A 15,319-nucleotide genomic window follows, 5' to 3' on the forward strand; every position below is an offset into this window, starting at 1 on the left:
GAGAGTTGGAAGGGGCATTACTGGCCATCTAGTCCAGCCTTTACCCAAAAGAAATGCTTAGCGTAATATACCCATCAAGTGATCATCCAGAGTCTGCTTGAAGGCCTTAACAAGGGGGAGCTAAGCACCTCCCAAGGCACCCCATTCCGCTTTTGGATAGTACTAAATGTTAGCAAGTCTTTCCTGACAGTTAGGCTTGGGCCTAACTAAATTTGTTTCTTTGCAATGCCTGCCAGTTGTCTCTGGTTCTGCACCCTGGGGCCAAATAGAACCAGCCTAATTCAGCCTCCTCCACATGATGGCCCTTCAAATACTTAAAAAAAACTGTCAACTCCCCTCTGACTCTTTTCTTTAGGGTAGCACTTTCGTTTCCTTCAACCAACCAATCCTTCTATAACAGACTCAAGGCTCTTCCCTATCCTGGTTGCCCTCCTCTGGACACTCTGCAGTTTGTCAGTGTCCAGAACTGAATACAGTATTCCAGATGAGTCAGCTTCATATTCATGGAAGCTGTGCCTCTCAACATGGCTCAGGATCACGTTAGCTTCCTTGGCAGCCGCATCATGCTGTTGACTTTGCAGTCTGCTAAAACTCCAAGCTCTTTGTTATAACTGCTGTCCAACCATGCCTCCCTCTGTGTCCCACTATAAGACTTTACAAATTTACCCTGATAACATCATCTGATTAGATTTATCCTGGCCCTCTACCCAGTTACTGATGTGGGAGTCATTTAGGAATCAGCTATTTGTGTGCCATTGGAAGAGCAACTTGTCATAGGAAAAAGTAAAAATTAAATCAGAAGAAAAAATATGAGAAGGCCTGGCATGTGGCTATAGAAGCTTCTCCTGACCTACTCGGATGACCTGTTGACACTGAAAATCAGAAATAGATAAAAGAAAAGACCTTGAAACAAATTCCCTATGTTTCCTTATAGGCATTTTATTGATAAAAAGTTATTATCTCAATTAGGAGGTGAGGAATTCAGAGTGCCTTACCCAGAAAACGCTTGATACTGCCAAACACGGGCTGCTGTTAGTGAATAAAAATTCACTTGGAAAACCATGGAAAAGAAATGGTGGAAGATGAAGAGCTCTGTCATCTCACAAAATTAGGGAAGAAAAAAATAAGTCTGTAGAAAAGTTGGCATGAGACCCAACTAAGCCAGATCTTTGCAAGAGTATTTATAGACAGGAATGAGGACAGGAGACAAAAAATAGAGCATATCTCTTTCAGCATTTCCAGAACATTATTATCTGGACGCTTTAACACATTCTTCTCCAGTGTGCCACATGAGGAAGGGACATAGTGCTGAAGTACAGGAAGCCGGGGAGAACCGGGGCCAACTGTGTACACACAGAAGGAATCTATGCTTGTGGCAGTACGGTTTTGAAAGCTTTAAGGGACTGATTTTCAAGATAATGGAAAGAGGGGAAGACACTAAACAAATGGGAAGTCACACAGGCTATTTATTACCAGAAAGGAAGCTCAAGACACATTAACAACCATCCATATTCCTACTTTTATCTTTATAAAATCCTTAAGAATGATCCGTCCATATACCAAGATGATCCTTCATGAAAATGGGAGAAGGGAATGGGCAGTCTTTCCTAACAGATTTCTACGGTATACTTCTGGTGCCATCATAGTAGGCTTGTGAGAAAGGCTTATTTGAACTGAATCTTCACAAAAAAATCAAAACGTATAAAAACAAGATCCCCTGGTATTAACTATTGATTACAAAAATATTGAACTCTGTGGAGCAAAGTGAAGCCTTACTGGATCTCCTCCAATAAATTGTCACTCATGCATATAGTAAGAGCATATAAGACTTCTTCATAAATACCAAAAAAAGCTTTGTTTAATATTTCTCTGATTATCACTAATAAGCAAGGCATAAATCCAGGGAGATGTATACTACCTATCCAGGGTGTTTGCAACTGCCATGGAGGATGTCTATCATAGGATCCAAATGGAGGAGGGATTCTCCATTTGGAGGAGTGCTCCACCTGTGGCATAGCCCTCCAGATGTGCCTGTCTATGGGTGACATTGTGTTGATCATATGTAGACATGGATAGATAGATATATGCAGAGATATGTGTGTATATATAAATATAAAATCCCAGAATATTAAAACTTCCTCAATGGATACACAAAATGCAAAATATTTTGGATTAATAAAGCCCACAGAAAACACTGACTGAATGAAACACTGTTGTCCAGACTGATAACTGGATAGATAGCCCCTTGAGTTATTTCATCAATATGTATATTGATGTGTGTGTGAGTGTGTGTGTGTGTGTGTGTGTGTGTGTGTGTGTGTGTGTGTGTGGTGTGTGTGTGTGAGTGAGCAGCTAGGTGGTACACTGGATGGAGTGCCAGGTTTGGAGTCAGGAAGACTTCCTGAGTTCAAATCTGGCCTCAGACACTTAGTAGCTGTGTGACCCTGGGCAAGTCACTTAGTGCTGTTTACCTAAGTTTTCTCATCTGTAAAATGAGCTGGAGAAGGAAATGGCAAAGCCCTCCAGTATCTTTGCCAAGAAAACCCCAAATGGGGTCACGAAGAATCAGACAAGACTGAACAACAACACTGTGTGTATACATGTATATAGATAGACATAGGTACAGATATGTGTGTGTATGTCTGTGTGTATTAGGTAGCACTACAGATAAAATGGTGAACAGCACCCAGAACTGAATTGGGAGTTAAGAGAGTGGTCTGGAATGCCTTGGCGAAGTTAGTCAGCGCTTTCATAATCCCACGTGCTCAAAGACAGGAAAAAAAGAAGCCACCCTAAGATAGCTATTTCAGGAAAAGCTGTGGCCATGCTCCACCTCACTCCCAATTCTCCTCAGTAACCTCACACCCACTGCCTTCATACTCTGGAGAAACATGTGCCTGGCCCTGTCAAGGAGACCTCCCCTTGCACTACCCTCCTTTTTCTAGAAATGCCAAACCCCCAAGTGGATTAATTCATCCATTGGTAATGGATAGGTCTTGTCAATCTGTTCTGGCCATCTTTGTATTTCCTTCCCGTATTCTGGTGGGGCTACATAGCCGCAAGCCCTAGAAAGTCACAGTCTAATAAAAGTACAGATGCCGTGTTATCCAAATGGGAAATGGCGTGGTTGGTATAAGTGGGCCGGAGCTTATTTCCAGCAATGATATGCACAAGAAATGTGAATATTTTCCAGCAAATTTACATTCAGCAAAGAAGATGACCCCGTCGTGTAGTATGTATGAGGAATAATAAAATCAAAGTGAGCCACAGAATATTAAAAAACCTAGAGGAAAGAGGGAGAGAAGGCCTCCAGCTCATTGGGCATCAAAGGATTGTTGGGTTAGAGCTGAAGGGCCTTAGACCTCATCTAGTCTGGCCCTCCTCATTTTACAGCTGAAACTTAGAGGGAGAGAGGTGAAGTTAGTTACCTATCCCCAAGTCACACAGACCCAAGATTTGAACCCAGGTTCTCTGAAAATCCTGCACCCTTCTCAGAACTCCATGCTGGAGATGGCCTTCCTAACCCTGTAGCAAACATTCTAGTATTTTATGGGAAGTAACATCTAAGTTCAGCTGCCAGAAGCCTGACTGACCATGGGCCCTGCCCTACCTCCCCACCCTTCCCCCTTGTTTCCCGGCTGAGGTTGGAGTAGCAGGCCAGTGGACACACCTGGTTTCCTTCTCCTCTTTCATTCCCCTCCACAGAATCCTTGGCCTCAACCCTAACTTCCCCCTTCCATTGCCCTCCCCAGATGGCACATGACCCCAGGCCAGACCCCAGCAGGACAGACCAGGAGAGACACAAGAGAACTTTTAATTCCCTCTGGACATGCTCTTTGTCCCTCAGTGCTCAGGCTCAGGGCTAATATTGACTCTTCCCACCCTCTACCTACAGCAAACAGAAAGTGGGAGAGGGAGGTGGAGGGAAAACAAAGCCTGGATAGCCATCCAGGGGAAAAAGATGCCTCTAGTCACAGGGAGACAGGCTGGGGGCCATGTCATTTAGAGCAAAAAAAAAAAAAAGCCCTAAGCCCAGGAGGCTGATGGAACATGACATTCTGGCCAGCCCCAAGCACAGTGAGCTAGTGGGCAAAGGACCCAGGATCAAGGGATTCTTTCCAAGGGGAGCCACGTTACTAATAGGGGCACTTTCTAGAACATTGGCTAAGTTTCTGTTTCCTTTATTTGCATGTATTCCCTTCCTAAGATGGGTGATTTCACTGCTTATCACAAAGGTCTCCATGAGTCTCAGGGGCCAAAAAATTCACGACTGTTAACCTTCTGGTGGTAAAGAGGAATTTAGAGGATAAAAGCATCTCGCAAGCCCACCCAATACCCTCCTCTTACTTCCCCACGATTATCAAAGCCAACTTAAATGGAAAGAGTTCTGGGTGTGTAGGCTTAGCACCTGGGGTTAGCTTCTTGTGAAGCTCTTCTGGGTCTCACTTTCCTCCTCTTCTACATCTATAATTCTGTGACTCAGCTGCCGCCTCTCAGCTCTAGTTCAGCATTCAGTCCCCGTGGCCCCCCCAGCTCTCAGCCTAGCAGGGGTAAGTGACCTTCCATCACCATTCGTCTGGAACCAAGGTTGGCCATTGCTCTGATCTGAGTTCTGCTGTCTTTGAGTGTTGATTCATTTATATTTTCATGGTCATCAGGAATATTATTCTACTCCGCTTCTTTGCCCCGCATCACTTCATACAAATCCTCCCGTGTTTCACTTTTTCATGACCCTTTTCAGTCTTTTATTTCTGGTACTATAGAAAGAGCACTAGGTTTGCAGTCAGAAGAGGGGTTCAAATCTGTATTCATCAACAAGATTTATTATGTACTTACTGTTTGCCAGGCACCGTGTTAAAGGGAATACAATGGGAATACAAAAAAAAAAAGAGCCTTGGCTACTTACTACCCGTATAACATTGAGTAAATCACTGAACCCCTTGGGGCCTCAGTCCTCTAATGTGTAAAATCAGGGCATAGGCTCATCTCTAAGGTCCTTCTGAGGCCAAATCACTGAGAGACTGGCAGCAGAGGCTGTAATATCCCAGTTTTTCAGATGAGAGTAGACAGTGCAGTGACTCTCCCCACATCCCTCAGCCAGTACCCAGGGACAAAAGTCCCTGTCCCTTTACAGTCAAACCTCTGGTCCATTGCACTCTCTGGGCCAAGACAATGGCCCAGGATGACATGCCCCCGAGCACATAAATCCTAGGCTTTTCCCAGCCAAAATCAGAAGCCAAAAGTGGGGGTGGGCAGGAGCAGCGGCTGTCCATACAGCCCTGACCCGCTGACCCCTTCTTTCTGATTTCTTCATGCTGGTTCAACATTAACCCAGAGGGGCCAGATCGGCCTGCTTGTGATCCCTAACTCCACAGCTTCTCCACAGGCACCATGATGGGTGTTCAGGGCCTGACCCTACAAAGCTACCTGATCCTAGGAGTCTTGCTATCCCTTGCCCACTGTGAACATGGTAAGGACCCAAACACTGTGGCCCCTAGAACACTCTTTGGGATCTAGACGGGGGAACGGGGTCAGAAATACCAAAGAAAGGGGACAGAGGCACTGGGGAGAGGACCTGCAGTAAACATAAGAGATCGAGAAAGACTGAGAGGAGAAGAGGAAGAAGAGGAGCATGGGTGAAGGGTAGTTTTGTTGGGGAAAGGCGTTAGGGGTCTCTGTGATGGAAGGAGTCAGATGGTTTGCCTTTGGCACCCTCCAGAGACAAGTCGGAGAAAGAGGGAGCGAGCAGGAGGACTAGGTCCCATGGTCTTTAGCACTGGGTTCTAACCCTGGCTCTGCTACTTACCAGTTCTGGTTCGGTACCCTCAGCTCCCCAAGATTCCTTGTCTGTAAAGCGAGGCCAGGTTACTCCAGATGAGTGAGCAGGGACCTCAGAGAGCTAAGTCCTCTGATTCTGACTCTCCTCTCCTGCCCCCTGACCTCCAATGAGGACCCTCCCGAGAGGAGGCTTAGGTCTGGGCCTCTCTTGGCTGGCCCTGCCCTGTTGGGGGCTAAGGCTCACACTCCACACCTCCCCCTCCTTGCCTCCTATACAGTGTTCCTTGACCAGCGGCAGGCACTTTCTGTGCTCCAGAGGGTCCGGCGGGCCAACAGAGGCCTCCTGGAGGAAATGCGAGCTGGAAACCTGGAGCGCGAGTGTCTGGAAGAGCAGTGCAGCTATGAAGAGGCCTTCGAAGCTCTGGAGTCCACCACAGCTACGGTGAGAAGGGGCTGGGGGAGCTGCAGGCTGGGACAGGGAGTCTGGGGAGGAGGGCTCAGGGGAAGGGGAGGGGATCAGTGACCTGCAGCTCTTCACCACCAGCCTTCATCTTTACAGGATGCATTCTGGGCCAAGTACAAAGGTGAGTACCATGGGCAGAGACGGGATGGTGGACACTTAGCCCAGGACCTTCGTGGTCACAAGTGGGAATCTCCTGACCTCTCATACCCCTGGGGGATAAACTTGCCCAGCCCACCCTATTCCCTTTCAATCCCAGCCCTGGGCCTGCAGCAGCTGCCCCAGGCTTTCTGGGTCTCAGGTGCTTAGGGGGCCAGCTTGTGACCTACCCAAAGCCAACGGAGACTCAGAGGCCCCCAGCTGCTGGCACCTCAGCCCTTGCTCCCATGGACATTTCTGGCTCTCTCCTAGTTTGTGAACCTGTGAGGACAACCTCAAGAGTCATTTTCGATGCCTGCCTAGAAGGTCAGGAGGAGTAGAACACACTGGGACCACAAAGCGCTGGGCCAGGGGGTGGAATATGCCGGGAGAGGAGAGAGCTGTGCCCAGGGTAAAGGGCTGTGCCAGGGGAGGAGGAGAGCTGGTCAGGGGGCAGAGCTTTTTCCGGGGCATAGGGCTGTGCAAGCTGGACAGAGCAGAGAACCGTCCTGAGGCATGGGGCAATGCCAGGAGCTGGGAGGAAGAACCGTGGGGGTCTGATCTGGGACTGAGCTCTGGGCTTGGAGACCCGAGTTCAAATACAGTCTCAGATACTGCCTGTGTGACCCTGGGCAAGTCACTCCATCTCTGCCTCAGTTACTTTAGCTATAAATGGGGATAATAATTACATCTACCTCCCAGGGTTGTTGTGTAAAGCGCTCCACAAGGAGCAGCTGTATTTGGGATGGATTTGGTGCAGAGGCCAGGGCTACACCCAGGGCAGGCAGCTGTACCAGGGAGTGAGGAGGACCCAGTAGGGACCAGAGCAGAGCAGGGCTCAGTGACCCCGCTCTGGACCTGGTCTTTGGCAGGAAACTGTGCAGAGGGCATAGGGTCCAATTACCGGGGAAACATCTCCATCACCAAGTCTGGGATCCCGTGCCAGCTCTGGAGGAGTCGCTACCCACACAAGCCAGAGTGAGTCTCTTTCCCATCCCTCGTTCCCTCCAAATCCCAGGGACAGAGAAAGACCGGGCCAGGGACATCCCCCAGCTGACTCCTGGGTCCCGGCCTGGCCCCCCAATCCTCTCTCTGGGCTGACTGCTTTCTTATTTCAGCCTTAACTCCACCACACACCCTGATGCTGACCTCCGGGAAAATTTCTGCCGAAACCCAGATGGCAGCTCCACTGGACCCTGGTGCTACACCAGTGACCCCACTCTGCGGCGAGAAGAGTGCAGCATCCCCATCTGTGGTGAGCCCAGAAAGAGTGGAGGGGAGCCGAGGAGGAGAGGGGGGCCAGGGCAGCTGGTGGGGCAAGAGAAGGAGGGAGACCAGGACAGCTAGAAGGGAGGCAGGAGAAGGGGGAGGACCAGGGCATCTGGGGAGGCAGGCAGGAGGAGGAAGGGACCAGGGCAGGTGGGGGACAGGAAAAGGAGGGAAAACCCGGGCAGCTGGGGGTGGGGCAGAAGAAGGTGGGAGGGACCAGAGCAGCTAGGGGGGAGGCAGGAGAAGGAGGAGGACCAGGGCAGCTGGGGGGAGCAGTAAAAGGAGGGGAGACCAGGGCAGCTACGTGGGGTGTGGGGCGTGGGGCGGGACAGCAGCCTGAGACTTGGGCAAATGATCACAATGCCTCACCTGGGGCTGCCACAGTTAGCGTACTGTGTAGCCTCATTAGTAGGGTTGAGAGGGAGAGGAACCCTTGGAATCATCTGGTCAGACCCCCTCATCTGGCAGATAAGGCAACAGAGGCCCAGAGAGGGTGGCTACTTGCCCTGTCCCAGATCGGCTGCTCCTGGAAGGAGGCAGGAGCCGGCTTGCTCCTCGTGGCTGTTTCCAGGCCTCCCTCGGCTGCCTCCACGCAGCATCCTCTCCTCCTCTGAAGTTTACCCTCCAAATTTATCTCCGGATCACAGCAGCTGTTGTTGATCTCTTTCTTTCTCCAGGAGTTCGGTGCCTGACTCACTGTCTTCCTCACTTTCCCAACCTCCGTCCTTCTGCCCTGGGGGTCTTCAGCATAGGTGTCGACCTGCCCTCAAACACTCTGACCCCCCAATTTGTCAGTATCCCATGACCTTGGCCTTGGGCAGACCCTGGGATAGCCACACCCCCTCCCCCATCAGGTTCTTAACCTGGGATCTGTGAACTTGGTGAAAAGTGTTTTTATAGCTGCACTTCAATATGATTACTTTTCTTTGTAATCCTATGTATTTTATCTTATGCATTTAAAAACATGGGGTCCGTGGTCTTCAGCAGACTGCCTACCCAGTGGGTCCAAGCCACACAATGTAGATTAAGCCTGTCTGCCCTCCATCTTGTCTTCACCCACAAGTGTCCTCTTTCCTTGATCAAAGCCTGACCCTGATTCCCTTCTCTGATCATAACCTCCTATGATTTCAGCTCTCTAGGCCAGATCTCCCACCCCCCACCCCAGACCTGTTCATGGTCTTCACCAAGCCCTCCATTCCTCAGCCCCATCCTGACTCCGCTTTCCTCTCTTCCCAGCCTCTACTCCACACTGTCTCTTGCTCCCTGATGCTCCTGGTGCTTTGCCAAACCCCAACCCTAGATCAGTCCCACCATCTTCCTCCCATACAGAAAGAACTGGAAAAAGCCCTCTAATCCCAGCTGACCATCCACTATGGACTTCAGTGGTCCAACCTCAGCTGAGCCCTCCTGAGCAAGGGAATCCTGCCAATCTCACCTCAGTGATCACACTGGCCACAGACACTTCCTCCAAATTCTCTTGTATTGCCCCACCCCTCCAGTCTCCCATATCTCCCTGTTCTCTGGCCCCAACCCTACTGCCTACACACGTACTCAAGTCTCCCCCATCCTAAAAACCAAAGATCTTGCTGTTCCCAGTTTCATTAATTATAAAATGAAGACATTGACCTCTGACTTATCTTGGGTGCTTCCCATGGGCTTGGGCACAGAACAGACTCTCAGGGAATCGTCTCTGATGAATCGGTTTCCCAATTGGTCCAGGAAAGGACAACAGCTTCACTGTGCCTCTGACCCCAAGAAACCCCAACCCGGTGGCACCGAGGACCTCGCAGTCTTGTGTCCCTGATGAGGGCCGGAAGTACCAAGGAAACCTTGCTGTCACTGTGTCCGGGGCCCCCTGCCTGCCCTGGGCCTCTGAGCAGCTGAAGCCGCTTCTCAAGGAGAACAATTTTGACCCTGCTGTGTCCCTGGATGAGAACTACTGCCGAAATCCTGATGGTGATGAGGAGGGCCTCTGGTGCTTTGTGGCTGGGAACCCCATTGGTCCGGAGTACTGCCAGACCACCTATTGCGGTGAGCCAAGGCCTGGGCTGATGCCCTGGGTGGTTCAGATGGAGCCGAAGCTGTGGGTAGAAGATGCCCCATGGGCATCGTTCCAGAGCTTGGGAGAGGTGGGAAGTGGGGGAAGGGATGGGGAAATGGGATGGAGAGCGGAATCAAGGTGAGGAGACTGGCTGGGAGGTGGGAGGTGGGGAGGACTCAGGATCCTAGAATGGCAGAACCGGAAGGCGCTTCAGAACCCAATGTCACATGGGGAGTGTGTGGCCCAGCCCAGCCCCCTGACTCCAGATCTACTCCCCATATCGCCATGTTGCTGCCCCATTCATTCCAAGAGTTCCCTTGGGCTGGCGAGGGGGGGGACTTGGCTAGTACCCACTTTTTCAGCAATAACCATTGGGCAGCTAATATGTGTGAGCGAGGCCCCGGATAACAAGTGAAGTCTCTGTCCTCGTGCACTGTGGGAAGGAGGCCGGGGGCTGTGGAGCTCACAGTTTCCCTACACCACCTGTCCTGCCCCCAGACAGCCCCGTGGATGAGGTGGAAGGAGACTTGGAGCCGCCGCCAGAGACCATCGAGGGCCGGAGCACACTTCAGGATTACCAAGTGTTCTTTAACGAGAAGACCTTTGGTGCCGGAGAAGCAGGTGAAGGGGAGCAGCCAGAGTGGGGCCTGGTGTAGGGTGGGCTGGCCGGCAGGCGGGGATGGGTGGGGGGGCCTGGCTGCCTCACGGACCGGGCCCCGCTCTGGCTTCTCAGACTGTGGGATTCGGCCCCTGTTTGAGAAGAAGAGCCTGCAGGACAACAGCGAGCAGGAGCTGCTGGATTCTTACATTGGTGGGCGCATCGTGCATGGGGATGATGCCGAGCTGGGCACTGCTCCTTGGTAAGACTCAGGCCTTCCTCCTCATGCCAGGGGGCCTGCAGGCTGCATCCTCACTGGTACTTCCCCGGCCACTCCCCTATGCCCCACAATGGCCACTTCAAACCTCTCCCTTCTCCCACCCCACAGGGCTGGCTTGAGGCACAGGCAAGATGTCTGAAAGGGCTCCATCAATGCCCCCATGTCACTGCCATTCTTGTTACGATGATTATTTTCTCCTTCTCTTTTCCCAACACCACCCTGCCACTCCCCTTTAAATCTAATAATCCATTCTGCTGGGGGCAGCCAGGCAGCACAGTGGAGGAGGACCCTGAGTTCAAATCCAGCCTCAGACACTTACTAGGCGAGTCATTTAACCCTGATTATCTCTGAAAAAGCAAAATTTAAGAAAGAAAAAAGAGGAAAAAAAATAATCCAGTCTGCTACTTTATAGAGTCACTTGCTTTTTCTCTTTGGGAGATTACATTGCCCACCTCCATGCCTTTGCAAAAGCTGTGCTCTATGCCTGGGAATGCATTCTCTCCTTACAGTACTGCCCAGGTTCTGTCCAAGAACAGCCTAAGTGACCCCTCCTATGGAGGAAGCCCTTCCAGACCCAGAGTGGATTGTAAACCACCCTGCACTTGGCCCAATGGCTAACACATGCTAGGTGCTTAATAAATGCTGACCGAATTGGAGACTGAAGCAGACCTGATATGAGCTGGGGCCACTCTGCCCCTTTGCCCCCCATTTCCTTCCCTTCCCACTCTTCAGCGTAACTGAGCCCCCTCCCTGTGCCCTTAACCTTAGCCCCCCAGGCTCCACAAGGACTTAGCCCCAAGAGGCATCCTCTGTCTCTCTTTTCCCCCTGACCCTGTCTCTCTCTCTGACTCCGTCTCTGTCTCTCCCTCTCCTCCTCTCTCTCTCTCTCTCTCTCTCTCTCTCTCTCCCCCCCCCCCGTCTCCCCCACAGCCTCCACTCCCTCCCTCCCTGCTGTCTCCTCAACTTCTTCCCTTCAGAATTTCTCCTTGATCACATCTAATCACCAGATCCAATGGATTAACCATGCATCAGTAAATAGATCAGTCACGACCCAGGGGTTCAGGTCCCAGCTCAGACACTTACTGCCTGCCTGATGATGAGTAGGTAACGTAATCTCTCTGACCTCAGTTTCCTCATCTGTAAAATACGGCTAAGGATACTAATGTCACCTGCCTCCCAGGGTGGTTTTCAGGACGGCATTTTGACTATGTTCGTGGATTTTCAGGGCAGTGTCGCGGCTCTGGGGCCCAGGGTAGCAGCGATTGACTCCGGGTGCCCCCTTGTCTCCAGGCAGGTGATGCTTTTCCGGAAGACCCCTCAGGAACTGCTCTGTGGGGCTAGTCTCATAAGTGACCGCTGGATCCTCACCGCTGCCCACTGCCTCTTCTACCCGCCGTGGGACAAGAACTTCACAGTGGACGACCTGCTAGTGCGCATTGGCAAACACCATCGCTCCAGGTACGCATCAAGGCCAGGGCCGGGTGTAGGCGGGACAGCCTTGGGCCCAGGGAGGGCCGGGGAGAAGTCTGGCTTACCTTTGGTCTGTCACAGAGTGAGAGATGGGCCCGAATTCAGGAGAGCCGGGTTCAGATGCCGCCTCAGATGCTCACTAGCTGCTTAGCCATTCTGAGCCTCAGTTTTTCTCATCTGTAAAGTGGGGATGAGAGCACTTGCCTTCTCCACTGTAAAGCCTGGTAGAAAGGAGTTATGTTTATTGCCCCAGAGATCTCCCGGATGTGGGTGGTCCCTCTAGTGCTACCAAGCACAACTGTCTTCGCCTTAGCTGTCAAGTGACGGGGTTAGACCTCCAAGGTCTCTCCCGTCCCAAGCCTGTGATGCTGTGACCCAGCTTGCCCACCCAGCCTTGAAGACTGTTTCGTGTCTTCCCCTGAGTCAGCCACATGGGGCGCCCTTAACCTAGGGAGGGACTTTCCTCAAGTTCCCACAAATTCTGCTCTGCACCCTCCTGATACCCTCCCCCTCTACTTATCACTACGGGATCCTGGAAGAACCTCCCAAGGGCCCGGGGGTTCTTAGGAATGAGAGGCTGGGATGGCCCTTAAAACTAGTCCAGCTCCACCACATCCCAATCCCCGCCTCATTTTCAAAAACACAAATATGGACCCGAGTTGGAAACATTACAGTTGACAAAGCAGTTGAGTCAAGTGGAACAAATGGAGCCCTTGGCCACATCTGGCAGCGTCAGCCTCATCAGGCACCTCTCTGATGAAGTGGGGGGCTGCACTTCCCCATCAGTCCTGGGAACCCAAGGATCAGCTCTTGTTCAATCGATCAATTTTAGGGAGGATGCCGGGGGCTTTGCCCCAGGTCTGTGAATTTGTTTTTAAATTTTGCTTTTATTCATTTATTGTTTAATTAAGAAGCATTCATTTTCTGTCTTTCCTACCTCCCCCTCACCCCATAGGGAAAAAGAAAACAAAACCCATGTGACAAATTGGCACAGCCAAGAAATCAAATTCCCACGTGTCCGTCATGCCCAAAAATCTCCATCTCGTCCTGTATCTTGTAACTCCTTCATTTTAAAAGGGTCAAAGCTTAGGCTGAGAAGGGGGAAGGCATGCCCAAAATAATGGGCTTTCATGAAAGGAGGATGAGGGAAGTCAGCAAGCATTTATTAGGTTCTTATCATGTGCCAGGCACCGTGCTAAGCCCTGGGGATACAAAGAAAGGCAAAAAAACTCAGTCCCTGCCCTCAAGGAGCTCCCCATCTAACAGGGGAGATGTAGAAAAGAGAAGGGAATGCAGCATGCGGGAGACACCAGGACAAGGCCCTGTTCTAGGCTGCCTTCTCAAGAGCCTTTGAGAATCCCCTTCACCCCCGTGCTGGGCTCTGGACAGGTATGAACGTACCATGGAGAAGATTGCGAAGCTGGAGAAGATTCTGATCCACCCCAAATATAACTGGAAGGAGAATTTGGACCGAGACATCGCCCTGCTGAAGCTAAAACAACCCATCCCCTTCACTGACTACATCCATCCAGTGTGCCTGCCCTCCAAGGACATCGTCCACAAGTACAGCCCGGGCCTCGGGGGTGCCTGGGTTGGAGGGGGAGAGACGTTGCAGCAGAGGGGGCTAGCTCCTACATTCACTCTCCCTCATCTTCCCCTTTCCCCTCCCCAGGTTATTCCTGTCTGGGCACAAAGGGAGGGTCACTGGCTGGGGCAACCTTAGGGAGTCGTGGACCTCCTTGAGAGACAACCTGCCCACTGTCATGCAGAAGATCAACCTGCCCATTGTAGAACAGGCCATTTGCCGGGCCTCCACCCGGATCAAAATCACAGACAACATGTTCTGCGCAGGCAAGTTTGTGGGGCGGGAGGAGGGGTTGGGAAGAGGAAGCTCAAGGTCCAAGGTCCACTCAAATAGTCAGAGAAAAAGTGGGTAGATGCCAGCTTGGCCTGCTGCCTGGCTCATCTCCACTCGGGCATCCTTGGGGATAGGCAGAGTGGGCAAGGGTCTGATTTCTGAAGCAAATGACTCTACCACCCCCTCTTTAGGGTACCAACCTGACGATGAGAAACGAGGGGATTCCTGCGAAGGAGACAGCGGGGGGCCTTTTGTGATGAAGGTGAGTGTCACTTCTGGTTAGATGGACATTTGGGAAAGCGCTGGGCTGGAAAAGGGCCCTGGACAGATCTAAAACTAGGCTGGGGCCACTGGAGCTTTGTCTCAGGGTTCCAATATTTAGACGGAGTTAACAGCATCATTCTGGGTTGTGCTTGATATACCTGAAGAGAGATCTCTCTCATCCCCCTACCCTCTTTGTCTCATGGGCAAGGATTATGCTGCTCTATTCCCAACATGGGGGAGGGAAGAGGCAGTTACTAGGGAGGGTAGATGGAGGCATCCCTCTGACATCTTAAATCCTGTCTTCTTGAAGAGCCCTTTTGACAATCGCTGGTACCAAATGGGAATCGTGTCCTGGGGTGAAGGCTGTGACCGGGATGGGAAATATGGCTTCTATACTCATGTTTTCCGTCTGAAGAAGTGGATACAGAAAACCATCGATCGATCTGGACTTTAGGGGCCTCCTGTAAGGCCCTATCCCTGTTCCCGAGCAAGGAGCATGAACTGAAGAGGCCTTCCCCCCTCCTCAACGAAGTGGAAAGGTTTTGTGTTGGTTTTTTATTTCTAAAATATCTATTTCCCAATAAAAGTCTTTCCCTCTATGAGCTTTGGCTATCCCACGTCTCACACTCAGCTCCCTGTCCTGGGCTCAGATGGCCCCCAGAGGGGCTGCTTGGGACATCTAAGAACTGAACCACCACATGGACCAGACAGAACCAACTTTGGAAAAGAAATCACCCCTCAAGGCGGGGGTTCTTGTCCTTTGTGGGGGCTGTAGACCCCTTGGGCAGTCTGGGGAAGCCTATGGACTCCTCATCAGAACCATGCTTTTAAATAGAGGAAATGTCAAGTTTTGTTTAGAGATTAGTGAGAACAAGGATGCCCTGCCTGCATTCTCTCCTCCTTCACTCAGGTCTCTGATGAGAGGCAACCCTTCTCACCAAGCCTAACCCCCTCTACACACAGCCTTCCTTGATCAAAGCCGCCACTTTAAGGGCTGCAACCCCGAGAACTGGGTATTATCAGTCCCCATTTTGGAGACAAGGAAACTGATGCTGAGAGGTTAATAGGGTCACTTGGCTACTAAGGCTCTGAGGCAGGATTTGAACTCAAGTCTTCCAGATCCTAACCCCCACGATCTTCTCCACACCAGTCCACTGAGCTTG

The 15,319-nt window shown here is 51.2% G+C and overlaps 1 protein-coding gene across 1 annotated transcript; it reads left to right on the forward strand.

Moving 5' to 3' along the window:
• The first annotated feature begins 5,330 nt into the window (after positions 1-5,330).
• F2 (coagulation factor II, thrombin) lies at positions 5,331-14,758 on the forward strand. The gene is made up of 14 exons (XM_036763171.1): positions 5,331-5,470; positions 6,057-6,220; positions 6,338-6,362; positions 6,650-6,703; positions 7,249-7,354; positions 7,495-7,631; positions 9,365-9,676; positions 10,185-10,307; positions 10,420-10,546; positions 11,855-12,022; positions 13,424-13,597; positions 13,707-13,885; positions 14,084-14,154; positions 14,467-14,758. The coding sequence occupies exons 1-14, from the start codon at positions 5,392-5,394 to the stop codon at positions 14,608-14,610; spliced, it is 1,863 nt and encodes a 620-aa protein (XP_036619066.1). The 5' UTR covers positions 5,331-5,391; the 3' UTR covers positions 14,611-14,758.
• The last annotated feature ends 561 nt before the right edge of the window (positions 14,759-15,319 follow it).

Source organism: Trichosurus vulpecula, chromosome 6, assembly GCF_011100635.1.
Source record: "Trichosurus vulpecula isolate mTriVul1 chromosome 6, mTriVul1.pri, whole genome shotgun sequence".
Classification (NCBI taxonomy): domain Eukaryota; kingdom Metazoa; phylum Chordata; class Mammalia; order Diprotodontia; family Phalangeridae; genus Trichosurus; species Trichosurus vulpecula.

Excerpts from the sequence above, each read along its gene's own strand:
- F2 (XM_036763171.1), top strand. The coding sequence starts at position 5,392 with ATGATGGGTGTTCAGGGCCTGACCCTACAAAGCTACCTGATCCTAGGA. Across the intron at positions 6,221-6,337 it reads TGGAGTCCACCACAGCTACG|GATGCATTCTGGGCCAAGTA; the intron begins GTGAGAAGGGGC and ends TCATCTTTACAG. Across the intron at positions 13,886-14,083 it reads AGACAACATGTTCTGCGCAG|GGTACCAACCTGACGATGAG; the intron begins GCAAGTTTGTGG and ends CCCCCTCTTTAG.